The sequence below is a fragment of the Thalassophryne amazonica genome, chromosome 16 (genome assembly GCF_902500255.1).
Source record: "Thalassophryne amazonica chromosome 16, fThaAma1.1, whole genome shotgun sequence".
NCBI classification, from domain to species: domain Eukaryota; kingdom Metazoa; phylum Chordata; class Actinopteri; order Batrachoidiformes; family Batrachoididae; genus Thalassophryne; species Thalassophryne amazonica.
Genome location: NC_047118.1, coordinates 20,077,040 through 20,099,863, shown reverse-complemented (window position 1 = coordinate 20,099,863; position 22,824 = coordinate 20,077,040). Strand labels below are relative to the sequence as shown.

General features: G+C 42.3%; 2 protein-coding genes across 2 annotated transcripts in view; one reads left to right on the top strand and one right to left on the bottom strand.

Annotated features, from left to right (window-relative positions):
- LOC117528001 (LIM homeobox transcription factor 1-alpha-like) overlaps positions 1–7,719 on the top strand; it is a 40,073-nt gene extending 32,354 nt beyond the window's left edge. The window contains 7 exon segments of the mRNA XM_034190523.1: positions 1,380–1,612; positions 4,682–4,845; positions 4,962–5,039; positions 5,134–5,227; positions 5,230–5,253; positions 5,339–5,491; positions 7,352–7,719. Coding sequence (XP_034046414.1) covers positions 1,380–1,612; positions 4,682–4,845; positions 4,962–5,039; positions 5,134–5,227; positions 5,230–5,253; positions 5,339–5,491; positions 7,352–7,719 — 1,114 coding nt within the window.
- Positions 7,720–15,068: 7,349 nt separating this feature from the next.
- Positions 15,069–21,563, bottom strand: LOC117528528 (coiled-coil-helix-coiled-coil-helix domain-containing protein 5-like). The gene is made up of 4 exons (XM_034191165.1): positions 21,467–21,563; positions 20,908–21,048; positions 20,652–20,803; positions 15,069–15,322 (listed from the first exon to the last, which is right to left on the bottom strand). Coding segments are annotated over exons 1-4 (324 nt in total). The 5' UTR covers positions 21,469–21,563; the 3' UTR covers positions 15,069–15,293.
- Between the last annotated feature and the right edge of the window lie 1,261 nt (positions 21,564–22,824).

The following is a 22,824-nucleotide window of genomic DNA, read 5'->3' as shown; positions in this document are numbered from 1 at the left end:
GAGGTGCAGGCCTGTTTAAACTGTAAACTGTGGTGTAATGTTTCTATAAGAAAAGACACTGAGCAGCGTGTAAACATGCAGCCCTGTCAAGGGGGTTCTGTGGCTTTTCGTAGGGACGTTTGTGCTCTGATGTCGAATTAGCGACACTGTCATTCGGGGAATTTGAGTTGCGTTTGGCAGATGGATTGAGAAAGATTAGCCCCAGCAGCTGCGTATGAGACAAAATCGCAGATTAGGAGCTCTAATGTGCAGACCTGGCTGCTTCTTTGCACTCCAGATTTGGACAGCAACACCTTCCTCTCACCCAGTCAGGGAGAATCAACACTTCTTTCTTCGTCCCTTCCTCTCTCTGTTCACACCCCCCGTCTCTTGCCCGGGTTTTTGTTGTTTTTGATGCCATTTCTGCATCCGCTGACCTTCCTCAAATTTGAGCCAGTGTTGCCGGATCTGTTGCACCTTGCAGTCAAAATCGGACCGGGTATATCGACTGCTCATGTGCGCACACATACACACACACACACACACCACACATGTGCATGCATTGCTGTGTGTCAGTGTGTGCTTAAGTGTGCATAAGTGAGAGGGGAGAGAGATTAACCCCATGCTATCTCCAATCCCTGGTTATGAGTTTACAGCGTCTGTCTGGCCATCGCACTGTTTAAACAACAATCTAATTAATCCTGTCTTTATTAGTTTCAGTGGAGTGGGGAGGCAGGACGGGAGGCCGTGAGGGAGAAACTGGGAATGCTGGCATAAAATACACAGAGAGGGGAGGGTGACCGAGAGTGAGAGCAGGGATTTGGGAGGAATTTAACAGGAGAGATTCGAAAAGAAATGTGGATGTGAAGCCGGAACAGACACCGAAGGGTTACAACATCTCACAGGAGTAGAGATGGAGGTACACAAGGAGGAAAGTGGTCCCGGGAAAAACCCTGTGGCTCCGTGTCACATTGGAATGTTAACTTTATTCATCTGCAGGTGGAATACTGTTGGAGCCCTCCCATCAAATAGTTTACCATTTAAGGAATTGCAAGAGAAAGATTCACACTTGGCAGCCCCCTTCATCACAAGCTAACTACTGCCACCTATTGATCAGGAGGGAGAAACACATGCAATAAAAGCAGACTGTAATTCCTGTTAGCAGATGTTCACCTTGTTGCTCTGTGCATTGGGTGATGTTTATACAACTTTAATTAAGAGACCACGCTAATCTCCGTACCACTGGAGCTGCAGGTAAATGTGTCAAAGCTCCTCATTTGCATCTTTAGTTACCTCTGCCTTCTTGTTGACGCGTGCATCATCTCACATCCTGCAGCCTTTTTTTAAAAATTATTATTCATGTGAAATCACCTCTCAGTAGCTGGTGTGTCTGTCTCCAGGCTGTTTGTAAGGAAGTGCAGCGCCTGCCTGCAGGTTATCGGACGCTCTGAGCTGATAATGCGCGTGCTGGGCCAGGTATACCACCTGGGCTGCTTCAGCTGCTGCGAGTGCGAACGGCGGCTGCAGAGAGGTGATGAGTTTGTGCTGAAAGAAGGCCAGCTGCTCTGTCGCATGGACTATGAGAAGGAGAGGGAAATGCTGGCTGCCATCAGTCCCACCCCAACTGAATCAGGTACAACAGCGGCAGAATTTTGGCTGTCACAACCTGTTTTATCCCCATTCTTCCTCTGAATGCCACAGGTAGATCTACAAGGGCAGTTAGGGTTCTGCGGAATGACATGTCAGTTTTCGACCTGCTTCAGCTAGTAATTTCAGTTTCAATTTATTTCATTTTATATAGCGCCAAGTCACAACAAAGCTGCCTCAAGGTGCATCACACAAGCAAGGTCTAACCTTACCAACCCCTAGACCAAGCACACAGGTGACAGTGGTAAGAAAAAAACTCCCTCTGATAATATTAAGGAAGAAACCTCAAGCAGACCAGACTCGGAGGGGTGACCCACTGCTTAGGCCATTCTAACAGTTACAAGGATTTTACAAAGCCTTGCAAATGTGAAGAAACAGAAAACCGGGAAATCAAAACAAACATGACATAATAACAAAAGAATATGTATTTGTATCATAGCGTTTATCTTCTGAAACCAGTCATATCTCCACACAACCCAACAAAATAATTTTGTATAATTTTAGCCATTCAAATCAATTCACTTAATTTATACAGTGCCAAATCCCATAATAAGTCACCCCCAAAAGCCACACACGAGTAATGTTTAAATCTTACTACCCCTAAACCAGGGGTGGCCAAGTTCGGTCCTCGAGAGCCACATTCCTGACACTCTTAGTTGTCTCCCTGCTCCAACACACCTGAATCCAATGAAAGGCTCATTAAAAGTCTGCTAACGAGACTTTCATTGGATTTGGGTGTGTTGGAGCAGGGAGACAACTAAGAGTGTCAGGAATGTGGCTCTCGAGGACCGAACTTGGCCACCCCTGCCCTAAGCAATTACAGGATGAAACCTTAAGCAGAACCAGACTCAGTATGGTGACCGTCTGCTTGGCCATAAAAGAAAAAGATGGTCAAGAGAGGTACACAGTGAGTGAGGTCTGTGAAAAAGAGAGCAGTTCTGCACAGAAATTTCTTTCATTTCGAAAGCTTTGGTCTGGTGGCCACCAAGGCAACCACTGCCCATTTAATATACATGTGCAGGGCTTCACAGTAAAGTCTTCCTGAATGCAGAGGAGAAACTATAAAGTAAAGACCCAATGACAATTTGTCATTGGCTGAAAGACACCTGGTTTTCTATCATATCAGCAAGAATGCATACATGGCATCATACATTAGCATTTTAAGATGCAACTTCACAAAAAGCTGACCCTTCCTGTTTTAACATAAGGTGCAAAACACTAAAATGCTGTTGCATCTGTCAGTTCAGTGCAATTATTGTCCATCTTGTTAAAAAGAGCAAAGTTACTGCTTCTTCTGTCATCATGTGCAGTGATTCCGCTACAACAACCAGTACAATTGTGTTCGTCCATCAACATTTGAACACTGTGAAACCTGCATTGAATCTGTCTTGCACTGGATGTGAAGTCATCACATTGGGAATGGGAGGCGGTGCTCCAACAAGGAGGCTAAAACACAATGCCTTGGGCATCTGTTGCTAGGCTACCAATTAACGCTACATAAGGGGATCACCCCTTTGAGTCTGGTCTGCTTGAGGTTTCTTCCTCAGAGGGAGTTTTTCCTTACCACTGCTGCTCTGGGGGCTAGTAAGGTTAGAACTTACTTGTGTGAAGCGCCTTGAGGCAACTCTGTTGTGATTTGGCGCTATATAAATGAAGATAAATTGAAATACATAAGGGTGCTTACAAGCTCTGCTCCTGGACATTGCCTGCCATGCATTTTTTTTCTAACCATCCTCAGTCCACCCACTGGTAATTAACAAATTCAGGTGTGCTGAACCAATCAAGACCAGGGAGAACCAGACTTGACTAATCACCTGTGGTTGCAGTAGGTAGACATGAAACCATGGAGGGCAGGTGATTTCCAGAAGCAGGGTTGATGACCTCCTGTACAAGACTTTCTTTATTCCTATTTGATAGCCAACACTGTCTTGAAATAATAATAAATGGCCTGATAGCCAATAACTTGCACTAGTTTGTTAGCTACCTACCTTGTAATATGTAGTGTCAGCACGGCCCAGAACCTTGACCCAAACCATTTCCCCTTAGACAACTATTGTATCTTTAATGTGGTAATGGCTCTGAAGTTGTACTTGGGGGGAAATGCATTGCAAAAACTCCAATAACTTGCTTTATGTAATGCTTTGATATGTGTTGAACACATCAACCAAGATGTTGGCCAGTAGGTCATGACGTCAGTTAGGAACAGTCTATTGCACAAACACTTTCATGGCTATCTCTGGTTTAGCAATCATGTTTGATTTGAGGTTAATATAGCTTTGAAGCTTAACTTCAAAGCTTCAGTGTTGTATGCTGATCTTGGACATGTTTCCCAAACATTAGTTGCAATGTAAATCTACGTGCCCGCACATTCTTAAACAAATGTAACTATGATGGTGAGGGTCCCAATGACTAATCCTACAAACATGTTTTTGGCGTTCCAAAACAACCCCCCCCCCCCCCCCCCCCCCCAAAAAAAAGTCCCACTCACCCACAAGCTGGCTTTGAACAAAGGTTTCTCATAAATAGAGGGGGGTTAATAACTAGGGTGTTTTGACTAATAAAAATCATTAGTCAACTAGTCGGGTAACATTAGTTATCAACTAGTTGGCGACTAAATTTGATATGAATGAATTAAGCCAATCTTTAATCTTCATGGTAAAACTCAAATGTGACATTTATTTTAACAAGATAAGAGCAAAATCACAAATACGACAAACAGCGTTAGCATGAAGACAATACCTGCATTCATTTACTAGGCATAGGTAACCCGTCTGAGCTGCCGAGGTTCACAAACTTTACTCACCGAATGAAGGGAGTGGTGGCAGCTCCAGCAGGTCTATTCTTTTAAGAGTTAAATGAACTTAATAAATGGCTTTCGACTAGTCGACTAATAAAAATATTTGACTAGTTTGATCTAAGCTAGTGGTAGTCGACTATTATGACTAGTTGTCCCATCCCTAGAAAAAACCCAACATGCCATCTCAGTTAGCTCATGCATGCTATTCTGTATTTTTGTTTGTTTTTTGTTTTGTTTTTTTGCCTTCTTCTTGCTCAGTGAAGAGTGAGGATGAGGATGGTGGAGGAGGATCTGGCGGGGGAAAGGGCGGCGATGAGGGCAAGGAGCACAAACGTTCAAAACGACCCCGGACCATCTTGACCACACAGCAGCGTCGCGCTTTCAAAGCCTCCTTTGAGGTGTCTGCTAAGCCTTGTCGCAAGGTAGGTCAACCCAGTCGTCTTATCTAGATATAAATTTAGTCCCATCCCTTACATATCACATTGTCTGATTCAATTTTATGTACCAGCTTTTACATTTATTAATGGTCGCTCTCCAGGTGAGGGAGACACTTGCTGCTGAGACAGGCCTGACAGTACGTGTGGTACAGGTGTGGTTTCAAAACCAGCGGGCCAAGGTTAGACTTTGTATATTTACTGACGGCATTTTTTTCTTGTCACATCTGATCCCAGAAGGGTTTCATACCGACGGTGTGACATTTTGTGCCATAGATGAAGAAGATAGCTCGCCGACAGCAGCAGCAACAGCAACAGCAGCAGGAACAAGAGCAGCTGAGTGGATCCAGGAGAGGGTCAAGCAGAGGGGGCGTCAGAGCAACGACGACAGCGAAGGTAAGCGCTTACAACGCTAACGCAGGATTAAGAAGAAAAGTGACAAAAACACAGCATGGCTAAGGGGTCTCTCATCTCCGCACAGATGGCTCTAGTACCCACGGGATGGACGGGATCCTGGGGTATCCCTCTCTGCCGCGACAACAGCTGCTCACTCTGGATCCCAACATCTATGGCGGGGAGCCGTTTCGACACGGGCTCACACCGCCTCAGCTCAACAACGAGCAGATCCACTACGGTAAAACAAGAGGCCACGAGTCTGAAGAAAATCAACTCAAAATTAACTTTGCCCTGACCCGCCTACACTCACAACAGCAACAATTGAGATCAACCTTTGCAGGTCAACCTCGTCGAACCACTGATGTTGAAGGGAGCTTAGCAACCGTGGTCAAACTGCACTGAACAAACTTCATTACCGCCTCAGGAAACGTGTAGCAGGAGATAGTTGGGCAAATGTTGAACCTACAGGCTGTTTTTAACCACAATACACTTGGGTTATACTGTACTGCCTGTTAGTTCTTTGAGATTTTGTACTGTTTTGAATTTTTCAAAGCCACGTGCTGTTACCCTGCGTGCGAGCGAAGCATTGTAGTTTTCACTGGTATATGTCTGTGTGAGTGCTGACAAGATAACTCAGAAACAGCTGGATGGATTCTATTCAAACCTTGTGGGAATAACACTTGGATAGATACAGTGCCCTCCAAAAGGATTGGTCCCCTTGCTATTTCACTCATAATAAAATCCTCAGCATTTATTTGTCTGTCTGTTACCAGGATTACTTCAAAACTACTGCACAGATTTTGACGAAATTTTCACCACATATAGATATTAGGGCATGGACTCCAATATACATACAGACTCCATTGAATTTTGGAGGTGATCCGGATTGGTGGATGTGAGAAATTCTGATTGCTCGTTTTAATTAGTTTATGGCATTTCAAATATAAAAAGTAAATCAGGCTTCTCAATATATAAAAATTCTAAAATTATCTTCTTAAACTCAAACTGAAAGCAAATCTCTACATCCTGATATAAATTAATTAAAAATATAAAAGCTATGATGATCGGTTGCATAGGTAATGGGCCCCTTTAGTATAATACCTGTAAATAATTAGTTTTATTGCCAGTTTTCTTCAGACAAGTCAGGGGATGGATACATGAACATTTCCAAGTCACTGAATGTGTCTTGGACTTTATTTACATCAATTATGAAGAAAAACAAACCGTATGGCACTGTATGGTAAATCTGTGTAGAGGAGACAGACAAGAAGAAGAGTGAGGAAAGCCACCAAGACACCCAGACAATTTAGAAGAAGTTACAGGCTTCTGTGGCTGCGATTGGAGAAATTGTGCATAGTGCATGTTTTGCATTTTGTATCTCAACTTATACAGCTTCACGATGAAGTGGTACAGAGGAGGGTTTTTTTAAAAAGACCTGAAAGTTCAGCTACATTTTGCCAGAAGGTACATCTGAGAAGCAAGCCTAGATTTGATGTGTTGGTGAAAGAAAATCCTCCTCTGCTGATATGGTTAAAAAAAACCCACCCCTTTTTATATCTAAACAAACAAGAAGTTTTGATCTACAGCATATATTGATCAGTAAAATATTTGTGATTGATTGGTATTAGATTACATAGAACTTTATTAATCCCTTGGGAAGACTCCCTCTGGGAATTTGAGGTTCCAGCAGCATTGTATAGCAGCACACAGGGTAAGAAGCACACAGAGCATCAAAAGTGAAAGTTAAAAAAAACAAAAAAAAACAATTTGCAAATATAAATGTAAATACAATAAATATAAATACCAGACATACTGATTGCTACTGGTTTACTGGCTACTACCGTTATGAATAACGTCATAATAAAAAACACATGTTAAGTTATAGTCGAAAGCAACATTTCAGATATACTATATGTATATTTACTTGCACCCCGATATTGTGGCGTGTAGAAAGCACAGGATATGCATCAGCGAGCGCTGGATGCATTTTTCATTTTGAGTAAAAAAACAACTTTCCCACTGCTCTATTCATTTTGTACCCGTTCTTTCTTTTAATATAAGGACTAACGTTGCGCCCTCTTGCTCTGTATTGTTGCAGATTCAGAGACGGTGTTCCACGACCTCGACAGCGACGGAAGCCTCGGCCACCTTGGCGACTGCCTCTTGGCAACAGCAGAGGGTGCTCTCCTGCAGGGGCGAGTGGGAAACCCCATCGACCGCCTTTATTCCATGCAGAACTCATACTCACCTCCTGACCCCTATAAATACTCACCCTGTACCCCTCCTTGTCCCCCTTCACCTCTCAGAGATGCAGCTAATGGAGTCTGTCCATCAACACGCCTGAGGGACCACTCCCCTTCAAACAGCCTACAGCTGACCACACACTTCTCTAAGCTTGTATCACTGGAAAAAAACCTTCAAACGGGGGCCGTATTCATAATCTCAATTTGTGGCCAATTAGCATAATGTTCCCATCATCTTTCCGAGATAAGAATCACATGCTGGAAAACCCTGTAAACAGTCAAGATATGTAAATGAACATCACTTTAGTGGCACTTTTCCAGTGAAGACAACAAAATATATAAATGTATACACTGTGGCATCAACTTTAGATAATTCATGTTAGAATGCATCAATCAATCACTTTACCTTTATGACACTAGACTGTCTTATGAGCAGCTGAGGGTCAAATTAAACAAGTACATTGCAGAATACTGCAAATAGGAGCAGGTATTTACTTATTGTGCGTGAAAGACTGAAGCATACAGTACTGTATATGGATTGGAGTACGACGTTATTCTCAGGTTAGTATGTATGTGTACAGGATGTAGCCTGAGCAATAACTCAGTATATCATGCTGGATAGGATTCCCGTTACTGAACCAGTGACTTCACAAAGCAGGCTTCAAAGAGATCTTTTAGGAAAAACTACGTAAAAATGGTATGAACATAGGAATCATGCTTCAAGGGGTCATGTTGTACACTTTTTTGGTGAGCTAAGGTATGTTGCAAGGTGTCATATATGACATAGGTGATGCATCCTAAAATAAAACCCAAATTCAGGTTGCGAGAATATTAGTTGTTTTTGTGCGCGTACACTCTCAGTAGAAAAGACCTGCTGCTTCACACGAATGAAGCTCGAACACGCCAAACTAGCTTGAAGACACCAAGTGAGGGGAACATCCCATTAGTCTGAAGGTTCACTAGTCCAAAGGTTCGGGTCAATAAATGAATACATTTTGATGAAGTTTCAGTAGGCTGCACTACTAGCTGTATGCTTACATGTACTTTTCGTTTAAATTAAAAAAGACGTTTCTTTCATCTGTGATGCGAGAATGAATGTTACTTTAATAATAATTTTAAAAAAAAAAATCACGTCACTTTGTTTTTAACTTCACTGGTTATAAAGATGCACCATACAATGCAAATGTCATACACAATTTTCCATAATTAAGACTTTGACATTCAAATGGCAATTATCCCACTTCACGGGTGACTTGGGATGTTTAGCTTAATTTGGAGTAAATACCACCAACCACTGGCTTAACACAATGAACCTAAATTCACACAAATACATAAAATCTGAATAGAAAAAAAGTTTTTTTTGTTTTTTTTTACTGTGAAAACCACAAACCTTTAACAAACCATTTTTATTGACTTACAATGCAAATATAAATTTTAAATTTCAAAACATGTACAAATGGTAAAGCACTTTACACATCAATGCCTCACATTCACCACGATGTGAGCCTGCTGCCATGCAAGGTGCCGGGAGCAAGTAGGGGATGAAGGACCTTGCCCAAGGGCCCTTAGTGATTTTCCAGTCAGGCTGGGATTTGAACCGAGGATCCTCTGGTCTCAAGTCCAACGCTTTACCCACTAGACCATCACTTCCCCTATGTACAAATGTAGCAAACAACAAAGTTATATACAACTATTTACATTAAAATGCAGGGAAATGCTTCAGGTGTTTATGTACAGCTATTTACAAAACAGTAAGATGCCACACAAAGTATTTGTGGCCACTCAAATAACAATTCCTGTCCAACCACAAAAGGTCTTTATCCTCCGACGTGTGAAAACACATCTGCGAGTAGTCATGTCTGAGGAGAGGATGCAGCACACTACACAAACGTGGAGGAACACCGCTTCTGCACCTCCGTGTTCTACGAGAACCAGGAGGATAAATCATCTTGAACAATGAAAACATCTCCAAATAATGACGTGCCATTTCCAACTTTCTACTCCTGGTTGTTAGTGTGGAACCTGACCATTATGCAGAGTATAAACAATACTGTGACATTGATGTCAGAAACAGTATTATTTTTATGTATCATCACAGCCCAACTTTCTAATAAAATGATAGCTATTACTTGCTCCAAATGTCCAAAATACATGCTTGAATTGCCTGAGATTGCAGGAAAATGGTACCTTTCATTCAATATCAGTATCCCCCCCCCCAAGAAACCTAGATCTGGTCCTGCAGATTACTGAACCTTCAAACTAGAGAACCCTGCACAAACAGGCTAGGTCACCTGGGTTTGGGTGACTGATTAACCTACATTTTTGTGGACTGGACGGATGTTCTTACAACTGTTGACTTGGACGTGGGTATTAATGACTACGGCTTGCATACAGCCTCAATAAGTGTCGGCAATGCTAACATACAAATTAAATAATACAAAAATTTCAGTCAACACATACTTCTTATATCATCCGTTAGTACAATTAACCACCCAGTAAGCCACATTATCACAGATATTTGTAATAAAATGGTCAAACATGGTCAGGTCCACAGCTAGAGACCACCCACTAGCAGAGGCCACTAGCAGAGGAAGGTTGTACAAGGTGCAGATTATCTTAATTTAGCATTAGTAAAACTTATAGCTTCATACACGACCCCAAATCAGAAAAACGTTGGGAGACCATATGATCCAGGATATTGATGTTTTGTGCCTGCCAACTTCATTTAATTTGTTAATATACATCCACTCCTCTATACAAGGCCTGTAATGCATTAAAAAAAACGCTGGCATGTGAGAAATTTATTCTAAATATAAGGATTAAATCATCACTTTTACAGCTACTTTTCTTGAGGCAAGTCAAATGATGGATACGTGAATACATGAACATTTCCAGGTTACTAATATCTTGGACTCATTTACATCAATCAATTAAGAAACACAAACAGTAGGGTACTGTATGGTAAATCTGTGTCCCGTACGCAGTTCTCAACAATTGAGTAATTATTCTGGAAGGAGACTAGTGAGGGAAGCCACCAAACACACCCATGACAGCTCTGAAAGAATTATAAGCTTCTGTGGATGTGAGGTGAAGAAACAGGGAATGGTGCAATGTTTGCCTGTTGCATCTTCCATTCACAGCGTCATGTTGTAGTGGAGTAAACAAGGGACTGGAAAAATAGAAAAACAAATCTCAGCTCTGGTTTTCCACGTGCCTTCTGACAAACTGCAGCTGAAATTTGTCATTTGCTTTTGAAGAAAATCCTCCTCCTACAATACTTCATCATGACGCTGTCAATGAATATGCACAAATGGCAAATGTACTGCATTCATATAGGGCTGTTCCATCTGAATCAGAAGCTCTCTCTCTCTCACACTCATCACACACACAACACACACACCACACACACACACACACACACACACACACACACACACACACACACCACACACACACACACACACACACACACACAGATGTCAGGGTGCTGCCATGCAAGGTGCTCAACTTCACACCAGGAGCAACTAACAAGGTTACACTATTTGCAGCTTATCAAACAACAGCTACAGAGGCCTATATTCCTTCAGAGTGTTTTGGTGGCTTCCCTCACTCGTCTCCTTCCAGCGTGGTCACTCAAGTTTTTGAAAACTGCCTACTTGACACAGTTTTACCACTCAGTATCACTGTTTGTATTTCTGTATAATTGTGGAGATGAAGTCCAAGACATATTCAGTAACATGTTCATGTGTACATCCCCTGATTTGTTTCATGAAAACTGACTGTAAAAGTAATGATTTAATAAGGATTTTCAGAATAAATTGCCCCATCCCAACTTTTTGGGGGGAAATATGTTGCAGGCCTTAAATGCAGAAATTGATGTATATTAAGAAATGAAATGAAGGTGACCACACAGAATATGAAATATCTTGGGATCATACTTTTTGCAATGAAAAAAAAAACTCAAATGTAAGGATCACCGCATGTTTTGTTTCTTTTTTTTTTTTTTCACCATTATGTCCCAACTTTTTCTGATATGGTAAACTAGCTACAAAGACCAAAATTGTTATTGGTACCATCCTGTTAACATGTTTACTTATGCTGTAACGCTGGACATTTTAACATAGGGCTCTGTGGAGAGGGACTCACTTTTGGAGCCAGTCTCAAGTTGCCATTGAAAGATCTACAGGTTTTGGCACTTCTGCATTGGTTTAGCTTTACAGTACTGGAGGCTGCCGCTTGATAAAGATAAAACAGTGGTAACTGGAGACCTCAGAAACAAACGACCTCGGTAACAGCAGTACCAATACCATCTCTGAGCCACTACATTGCTACAAAGCACAGCGTGTTTTCTGCAGCAGACTTTAAGACAGGTTAAAGAGTCCCATGCCGTTCAGTGTTAGAAATGACTTAACAACGGAGGACAAAAAAAACAGATTTTTCACAAGGTTTGTGTAGTGGTTCCAAGATTGCTGGTCGCATGGTTCTGAGGTCTCTAGAACCCAAACAGTATCATAATGGCCTCCTAATATTTGCTGAGAGGATGCTGATGTGCAGCAGCAGCAGCTTAGCATAATGCAGCTTTCAGGTGAACAGGCCACTGGCTCAGTGGGCGTGTTACTTAGAGAAAGTGCAGATACGCGCTTCTGTGACATAAGTCACATCTACCTAAGCAAAGTCATTTTAAGCCTAAATTTTGCTTATACACAGCTGTGGCGCTTACTACAGGCACGATAGAACGATAACATTTTGAGGACATTTAACATGAAACTTGATGAACTATTGTGTACATCATGACCCCTTTAAGTTTTGAAACACCAGCGCAGGAATAATGACCAAAATAAATTAATAAAATCACATTGTGAAACCTTGAGGCGAAACTACAGGGTCAACTGAAGCGGAAACAGGGTTGCATAAGGGACTGATGGAGCTTTTCCTTTCCTTTTATAAACAAAATCACACAGAGTATTTGTTGTACAACATTACAGTGGATCTACATGTACAAAGCCCTGAAATTAGGACACTTGGCGCGCCCCACTTGTAAATGAAGAGTATGACTGTGTCAAATCTAATGAGATTTCTGTACTTGCTTTCTGTTAGAAGTTCTTTCTTCTGAACATCAAAAAAAAAAAAAAAAAAAAAATCGATGTTGTTAGGTAGATATTTTGTACTTTCCTCTGTGATAATGAACCAATATCTAAACATGTTGCATGATATTTATGTGTCCAAGAAGTAGGTCTTAAAAACAAAAAACTACGAGACTGAAGTTTGAGTCCGAAGTTGTGGAAAAATGTGACCTGGTGACACTGTGGCACGTTATGAAATAGGATTAGGATGATACGTGGTTCATTTAAGTACCTGTGACCCAACAACTGACATTCTTCGGGATATTGTTTGATCACTGACTTCTGGTGTTTTTACAGTGATATTTTGTGAATGTAACTTATTTGTGCAGTAGTTGGCGAGCTGCTAGCTTACTTTTTGTTCAGTGGCTGCTCCGGTGGTGATGTGCTTTGAATGTAATGTTGCCGTATTGATTCAATACAACATACGGTTCCACCTTTGGAATGTGTCTGCCTTATTCCAGTTCAATGTGATGAATAAGAATCACACAGTAACACTGCATTATGTGGAAGCTGACGTGTTGACATCTGAAAGAAGAATCTCTCCCTCTGCCGTTTTACCGCCTTCAAGCCTTTAATAACTGAAGCAGAAAAGGTCAGTTCTGCTCGGTGGTCACAGGGCTCATAACTCATCATCCTCCCTCATCTCTTCAGTAGTCCTGCTGATCAGACAGGAACAGCCTCCTCTTTCCCAGACTAAACGTTTCTCAGTCGCCAAATTGTCAAGAAACTACATGTGGGAGCGACACATACATTCCAGCTTAATCATTTACCCTGAATAAAGTCAGACTTGGGGAGAGCGAGTCAGACATGAGTAACACAAAACAACCACGGCATGAGTAAGACAAGTCTGACATCAGGTTTAATCAAATGGTTCAACAAAACCAGTACAACATTTACGTAATCCAGTGTATTAATACTGACTATGACCTTGTGTGAAGAGTTAAAGTGTGGTACAGCTGGTAAATATTCTCACAGCATGTCAACATTGTGCTCCACTTTCAGGATAGAGTGCCTTGCATTTCTCCAATACATCCTGTCACACTGCAAATTCTACAACAACAACCAGGGGGTCTGTATTTAATCTTAGTTGGCTCATGTTGTGGAAGGCAAATGTGAGCTTTATCTGGCAAATATGAGTTAGATAACCTGCAACCTAAAAGCTGCAGTGTGTAGGATTTAGTGTCATCGAGTGGTAAGGTTGAAAATTGCATTGTGCTGTCACTGGCAACAATTTTGTTCCCCGTTCATATTTTTGCTGCTTTAGTAATGGGCATTCATGCTCCCTTGCCTTCTCTTGTGATCAATATGTATGATCGTCCATTTCACATAAATGAGGGTTTTCAAACTTGTTAGCCTGCACTAGCAGCAGCAGACAGCGACAATGGACGTGACAACTGATTACTCTTCTTTTGTCTTCAGTCTTCCAGCTGGGCTGTAAAATGTGAAAGAACGAATACTGAGGAAGTATGTCTCTTTTAAAGAGCTACTCTATCAACACGGTGACCTCCATGAGGAGGCCCACTCCCACCAGGAACTTCCCACTAGTCCTAGGGTCCACTAGTCCTAGTCTTAAGGACAGCATGTTGTTTTTACATTTATGGTAGGCTATATGTTGCACTAAATTAAGTAATGTTACAAAAGTGCGAAAATTAAAAAACATTTAATTATGATCAATTACCATCAATTATTTTCAATTCTACAGATTTATACACAACAGTACAAATAAAGATTATTAATGGTGTATGTCAACAAAATCATATGTTTTATTTCTGTAAATTGAACAAAGGTCAATCTGGTTTGTTAGCTATTTAAAAGTATTACATTATTTGTGAACTTTAAAATCAGTTTGGGGTTGTAATATACACCATCAAATAATATTAAGGCGGTTAGGACTAGTGGACCCCCATCCCCCCCCACATAGATATGAAGGGCTCATTCTAAGCTTATGAAAACACTGATTCATTGTTGCATGTCATTATGCACTAAGGAACAGAGTATTATGATGGCTATATTTCATTTCTGCTAATAAACACTCATAAATCCTGCGCATTGTCACTTTAAGGTAAAGTTAGAAACTAGCTAACATTAGCATTCACTTGTGGACACTCGACAAAATCTAATTTAGAACCTCTGAAGGTAAAACAAAGTAAAGTGTATCACATAAACTAGCTAAGTACTTACATAAACCTACGAGAGTATCCTTTGGCTAGCACCACGCACTGGTACCACAGACTTTAACGAGCCCACGCAGTGATGGGAGTGACGTGGGAAGATGGGACATTCAATTACGGTAAGAAATGGTATGGTTCACATTCAGGGTGGTTGCAATCATATTACAGTTTCTTCCAGCATAATACAGGAAACATATTGCAAATTTACATTTACAGGTAAGAAGTATATAATCTTTGAACTTCCCACCCCCCACAACGTTTATTTTACCTATTAATTGGGTCAGACCCCCAAAGTACTCCCTGTAATTCAAACCATGCATTTTGTTTTTTAAGGCAGAAATGTCATTTGGACAAATAGATTTCAATTCATTTTTTAAAAAGTACTATCGCTTAAATGTTACTGTACATAAAATCCATCCACTTCTAGTACCGTGCATCCTGTTGGAGGCTGGACAGCAAAAATGAACTCGGAGGTAGCTGATATTTGAAGATGATGGAAGATCCTACGAAGGCTGGGGTACTGGAGTGGCAGCTGGCAGAAGAGAACAGATGGATTAGTACATTTAGCAGCAAAGAAAGACAAAAAAGAAACAACAAATACAGTCTTACGTCTTGAAATAAGGGAAGGTATCTATAGGTCACTCACACTCCTACCTTTAAAGTCAAAGCACTACCAATCGCATCAGTTTTTACATACATTCAGATACAAATATATTCAGACACTGATGAGGTTTGTTTTCTTTCAGTGTTCTCTACCACAAAACTTAAAGTTGAGAGATAGCATGAACCCAAGATATTATCTAGATATTTCTTATAAAATGATCAGAATGGACAAACGTGTTCAAGTCCATAGTTAAGTCCACCCACTAGCAGTGGACATCTGGACTCAGCGCACAGTAGCTTTCAGTCAAAGCGACCGTGTACATAATTAATCAAAACTTTACGGCTACATATACAACCTTCCATCCATCCATCCATTTTCTCCGCTTTATCCGGAGTCGGGTCGCGGGGGCAGCAGCTCAAGCAAAGCCGCCAGACCTCCCGATCCACACACACCTCCCCAGCTCCTCTGGGGGAACCCCAAGGCGTTCCCAAGCCAGCCGAGAGATGTAGTCCCTCCAGCTTGTCCTGGGTCTTCCCAGGGCCTCCTCCCAGTGGGACGTGCCCGGAACACCTCTCCAGCGAGGCCTCAAGGGGGCATCCGGAAAAGATGCCCAAGCCACCTCAACTGACTCCTTTCGATGTGGAGGAGCAGCGGCTCAACTCCGAGCTCCTCCCGAGTGACCGAGCTCCCTCAACCCTATCTCTAAGGGAGCGCCCAGCCACCCTGCGGAGGAAACTCATCTCGGCCGCTTGTACTCGCGATCTCGTTCTTTCGGTCATGAGCCAAATCTCATGACCATAGGTGAGGATCGGAACGCAGATCGATCGGTAAATCGAGAGCTTTGCCCCCCTACTCAGCTCTCTCTTCACCACGACGGTCCGATACAGCGACCGCATCACTGCAGATGCTGCACCGATCCGTCTCTCGATCTCACGCTCCATCCGTCCCTCATTCGTGAACAAGACCCCGAGATACTTAAACTCCTCCACTTGAGGCAAGGACACTCCACCGACCTGAAGAGGGCAAAGCACCTTTTTCCGGTCGAGAACCATGGCCTCGGATTTGGAAGTGCTGATTTTCATCCCGGACGCTTCACACTCAGCTGCAAACCGCCCCCAGTGCACGCTGAAGGTCCTGATTTGACGAAGCCGCAGAACTACATCGTCCACAAACAGCAGAGACGAGATTCTGTGGTTCCCAAACCAGACCCCCCCTCTACACCCTGGCTGCGCCTAGAAATTCTGTCCATAAAAATAATGAACAGAAACCGGTGACAAAGGGCAGCCCTGGCGGAGGCCAACTTGCACTGGAAACAGGTTTGACTTACTACCGGCCAATGCGAACCAAGCTCCTGCTGCGGTCGTACAGGGACCGGATAGCCCTTAACAAAGGACCCCGGACCCCGTACTCCTGGAGCACTCCCACAGGGTGCCCAGAGGGACACGGTCGAACGCCTTCTCCAGATCCACAAAACACATGTGGACTGGTTGGGGCAAACTCCCATGAACCCTCGAGTACCCGATGGAGCGTGTAGAGCTGGTCCAGTGTGCTGCGACCAGGACAAAAACCACACTGCTCCTCCTGAATCAGAGGTTCGACCATCGGTCGAATTCTCCTCTCCAGTACTCTGGAATAGACCTTACCGGGGAGGCTGAGGAGTGTGATCCCCCTATAGTTGGAACACCACCCTCCGGTCCCCCTTCTTAAACAGAGGGACCACCACCCCGGTCTGCCAATCCAGAGGCACTGTCCCCGATCGCCACGCGATGTTGCAGAGGCATGTCAGCCAAGACATGCCCCACAACATCCAGAGACTTAAGGTACTCAGGATGGATTTCATCCACCCCAGGAGCCTTGCCACCGAGAAGCTTTCTAACCACCTCGGTGACTTCGGCCTGGGTAATGGATGAGTCCACCTCTTGAGTCCCCAGTCTCTGCTTCCTCTTCGGAAGACGTGACAATGGGGATTGAGGAGGCTAAACAGTGCGGGTGGAGAGCTGCTTCCGCCCCCTGAGGCGTCAGCGGTTTGCCAGAATCTCTTCGAGGCCAACCGATAGTCCTCCTCCATAGCCCTCTCCGAACTCCTCCCAGACCCGAGTTTTTGCCTCTGTGACCCGCACGGGCTGCGGCACGCTTGGCCTGCCGGTACCTGTCAGCTGCCTCTGGGGTCCCACCTACCACAAAGATAAGTAGGACTCCTTCTTCAGCTTGAACAGCATCCCTTACTGTCCGGTGTCCACCACCGGGTTCGGGGATTGCCGCCGAGGACAGGCACCAGAGACCTTGCGACCACAGCTACGAGCAGCCGCATCGACAATGGAGGTGGAGAACATGGTCCACTCGGACTCCATGTCTCCAACTTCCCCGGGATCTGGGAGAAGCTCTCCCGGAGGTGGGAGTTGAAGACCCTCGCTGACAGAGGGTTCCGCCAGTCGTTCCAGCAGACCCTCACAATACGTTTGGGACTGCCAGGTCTGACAGGCTTCTACCCTCCCAGCGGATCCAACTCACCACCAGGTGAGTATATACAACCTCAAATCAGAAAAAGTTGGGAGACAGTATGGACCCAGGATATTTGATGTTTTGTGTGGTCATCAACTATAATTTGTTAATATACAGTAGTGTTCAGAATAATAGTGATATGTGACTAAAAAGATTAATCCAGGTTTTGAGTATATTTCTTATTGTTACATGGGAAACAAGGTACCAGTAGATTCAGTAGATTCGCACAAATCCAACAAGACCAAGCATTCATGATATGCACACTCTTAAGGCTATGAAATTGTGCTATTAGTAAAAAAAAGTAGAAAAGGGGGTGTTCACAATAATAGTAGTGTGGCATTCAGTCAGTGGGTTCGTCAATTTTGTGGAACAAACAGGTGTGAATCAGGTGTCCCCTATTTAAGGATGAAGCCAGCACCTGTTGAACATGCTTTTCTCTTTGAAAGCCTGAGGAAAATTGGATGTTCAAGACATTGTTCAGAAGAACAGCGTAGTTTGATTAAAAAGTTGATTGGAGAGGGGAAAAAATTATACACAGGTGCAAAAAAAATGATAGGCTGTTCATCTACAATGATCTCCAATGCTTTAAATGGACAAAAAAAAAAAAAAAAACCAGAGACCGCGTGGAAGAAACAGAAAACACCACCAAAATGGATAGAAGATAACCAGAATGGCAAAGGCTCACCTATTGATCAGCTCCAGGATGATCAAAGGACAGTCTGGAGTTACCTGTAAGTGCTGTGAAAGTTAGAAGATTCCTGTGTGAAACTAATTTATTTGCAAGAATCCCCCGCAAAGTCCCTCTGTTAAATAAAAGACAAGTGCAGAAGAGGTTACAATTTGCCAAAGAAACACATCACTGGCCTAAAGAGAAATGAAGGAATATTTTGTGGACTGATGAGAGTAAAATTGTTCTTTTTGGGTCCAAGGGCCACAGACAGTTTGTGAGACAACCTCCAAACTCTGAATTCAAGCCACAGTTCGCAGTAAAGACAGTGAAGCATGGTGGTGCATGCATCATGATATGGGCATGTTTCTCCTACTATGGTGTTGGGCCCTATATCGCATACCAGGTATCATGGATCAGTTTGGATATGTCAAAATACTTGAAGAGGTCATGTTGCCTTAATAAACGAGCAAATCTTGGTTCCAAACCAACAAAATTAATGCCTCGCAGATGTGAAGAAATCATGAAAAACTGTGGTTATACTAAATACTAGTTTAGTGATTCACAGGATTGCTAAAAAAAAAGCAGTTTGAATATAATAGTTTTGAGTTTGTAGCATCAACAGCAGATGCTACTATTATTGTGAACACCCCCTTTTCTACTTTTTTTTACTAATAGCCCAATTTCATAGCCTTAAGAGTGTGCATATCATGCATGGTCTTGGTCACCACAATGCTTGGTCTTGTTGGATTTGTGAGAATCTACTGAAACTACTGGTACCTTGTTTCCCATGTAACAATAAGAAATATACTCAAAACCTGGATTAATCTTTTTAGTCACATAGCACTACTATTATTGTGAACACTACTGTACATCCATTCCCACATATGAGACCTGCAAAACATTCCAAGAAAAGTTGGAGCGCTAAAGCATTTACCACTTTGTAATGTTGCCATTGTCTCAAAATACTGAAAAGCCACTCTGGCGTTGAGAGCACCAAGTGATGAAATGTTTCAGGTGTTATTTTGTCCCATTCTTCCTGCGAAAGTATCTGAAGGTGTACAACAGTACATGATCATTGTTCTGATTTCTTGTTTCAAAATTCACCACACATACCTATTGGGGACAGGTCAGGACTGCAGGCAGGCCAGTCCAGTGCCCGTATCCAAAACAGAAAAAGTAAATGCAAGCATTTTTATTTATTTTCATATTGTCCCAACTTCGCAGCCATTCTGTTCTGTGTACGCCTGATCTCATCACATCTTGGTAGCTAAGCAGTGGAGACCTCTTCAGAACACCAGGAACTGTATGTGTGCATTTCTCCGGGTAACACTGGAGTTGCGTCAGGAAGGTATACGGCGTAAAACGTGTGCCAAATACCAATGCGGATCTGGCTGCATCCGCTGTGGCAACTCTGAACAAAACGAGACAAGCCAGAAAAATAACAACAATAAAAATTTGCGTTTAACAGTTGTGATGTTGTGATATACATTAGTAAAATCTTTCTTAATTGGGTACCGTAGCCTCGTTTGAGGGTGGGCGCTAAAGGGGTTAAATGACAGAGCATAATACTACTTCTGAGGACAGCCCTTGTCTGTACACATCAGAAACACAGCACTTTCTCTGAGTTTTTGACAAATTTCACAGCAAACAAAGTGAAAATACAAAAAAAAAGCAATGATGCGGTGCAAAGTGGACATGTGTTGCCGCTTGTTTATGACCCGGAGCTCAAACATGTCGAGGCGGTTGTGCAGGCGAGAGACCGCAACTACTGTGGCTTGGTGTGTAAGCTAAAATTTACCAACATGACCTCTCCCATTTGCCTCATCTTCCCTTCTCCACTGGGAACCGAAAAACTGGACTTTTCACGACTGCTTCGGTGATTGCAGCCAAAAACAAAATACTACTACACCATTTTTCCGTGTGAAGTGATGCTGTGTTTGTGCAGGATGTCCCTGGAGGTGGTCAAATTCCACGAGATCATGCAGGGGTCCAAACGAGACTGCGGCTCCCTATATCTAAATATACATGGACAAAAATCGCAGTACCCCTTTGACCCGTACATGGCCAGTTTAAACAATAGCTCACCTGTTCCACTGAGATCCACCGATTCCGCACAGCTGAGAAAACGAGTCACATGAGGTGAGCAAGTCGAAAGTTTGTTCTGGTTCTCGCTGAGACAGCTCTCAAACTCTGCAAACTCCTTGGAGCAGCCCTGCCTGATCTTCTGAATCACTGGGCTGCAATCAGATTTATGGTTTAGACACGAGCACCACACACATTTTTCAACGTCATGATGAATGTCAATGCAACATGGAAAAGCATAAATAACTCGCTGTCTCACTGTGAGGACGTGCACTGTGCAACCTTCATCTTCAGTTCATGGCATGTTTGTTGCCATGTTGATGGATTAGATGCCACACATGAGCCATACGCCTCCATTTCTTTATGGCAGTATTTTGTTGTGATGTCTATAGCAACTTGCCTGGAAAGTGACAGATATGCGCAGGTATGTAGTCAGCAAAGGTGGGACAAAGTCACCATCAAGTCACTCTCAAGTCATGAATCAGCAAGACTCAAGTCATAATGACTACCAATTGTTTGCAAGCTGACTTGAGACTTGACTTGGGACTTGCACATTGATGACTTGAGAATGACTTGACAGTGACTTCATCCCATCTCTGGTAGTCAACAAACTACAGGATTCATACAACCATGTATCCTTAGTACAGAAACAAAAAGCAATTGCTGTAAAAGCTGTTAAAGAGGATTCGGGCATAGTTAATACAGAACTATTATCTTGTAGATTGTAATGACTTCATTATCTATTATAGACCATAGAACAAAGCAAATGTAACAAATCTATATTTATAAAAAAAAAAAGATTCATTTGTGTTTCTTACATGTTGTCGTTATGGGTTTGTATTTCATACGAAGCTGTTCAAGGTTAAAACACCGACGGTTCAACGTGTCTATTGCTACGAACCGCTCACTTCCTGGTGTCCTCTGATTGGTCGAAATAAGAGAATATGCTTTAATTCTATTGGCTTAGCTGTGTGTCAGTGGGCTGGTCTCAAATGAAACCCTTGATTTTTTTTTTTTTTTTAAGGGGTAGCGTTAGCGTCTACAAATTGTTGCCAGGTTCGCCATTTATAAGTAAATTTGTGTTTCTTTAAATGTTAAATGAAGCCCACTTAGATTTTTTTCATTTTATCACAACAATAATGATCGAATTCACTATAAGCTATCAAATAGCCCCACCTGTCGATCACGCACTAATTCGTAATGATTTCTTTGTAAGAGTATCAGCATGAGGCTATTACCATTTATTATTGTAACATTGTTGGTTAAGTTTAATGCTTGAGCAGTCAATAATATGTTGAAATTAAAATAATAATAATAATAATAATAATATAGAATAAGCCTGAATTTCACTTGTTCATGGAGGGAATACCAACAATTATTTCCTACTAATTGAAGAAAAACTATTATTATTACTACTACAGCTCAGCACCATGGTACTGTTTCACTACTGCCTCAAAACTGTAATTTTTAATTACACAACAAGTAAATAAATTCTCCAAATAGCAAGAATATTCTCAGAATTAAACACTTTCACTACCTCGGTCACTAATTGGCTGAATTAATTATTTAGGTATAAGACAGGTTATATTGTTTTGTTGTTATTGTTGTTTTTATGACTGTCACAAAGATAGCCATTTAGCCTTCAGTGGCCCGACTGCCACTGCCACTTCCTTTAATTATAATTACATTATAATATTGTCATTAATAGAGTTGATGCACGACAAGAACAAATTTAATTATGCAATACATTTACTTCTGTACTGACCTGGTCACTGCAATGAAAGAAATTAAAGTGTCCCAGAATCAGAAACCCTGGTTCGACAGGGATATCAGAGAGCTGCTTAAAATCAGGGATGCTACTTACAGAGCCAAGGACACTGTATTAAGGCCAGGGGCGTAGGTTTGCATATGGACCATAGGGACAAGTCACAACCAATATTTTGGGATGGCAAAATAGTCCCTACCAATATTTAGCATTTTTGTTTATATAACAAAATCATTCACTATTTTTTTGCGAACTCGATACTATAATTTTAGTCGTCACGTTTTGTGTTTTCGACGTGCCAGAGTGACAGGGTTACCCATGTTGCAATTTCATTGGCTCACGTTCTTCTCACATGGACGTAAACAAAGCGCATCTCGTGGCAGGCAGTGCTTCATTTGTAAAGTGGGAGGT

Coding starts and splice junctions, on each gene's coding strand:
- LOC117528528 (XM_034191165.1), bottom strand. Junction 20,804..20,907: donor GCACAGTGCACGTCCTCACA/GTGAGACAGCGA, acceptor ATCTGATTGCAG/CCCAGTGATTCAGAAGATCA. Junction 15,323..20,651: donor GGTGGATCTCAGTGGAACAG/GTGAGCTATTGT, acceptor CTCTTCTGCCAG/CTGCCACTCCAGTACCCCAG.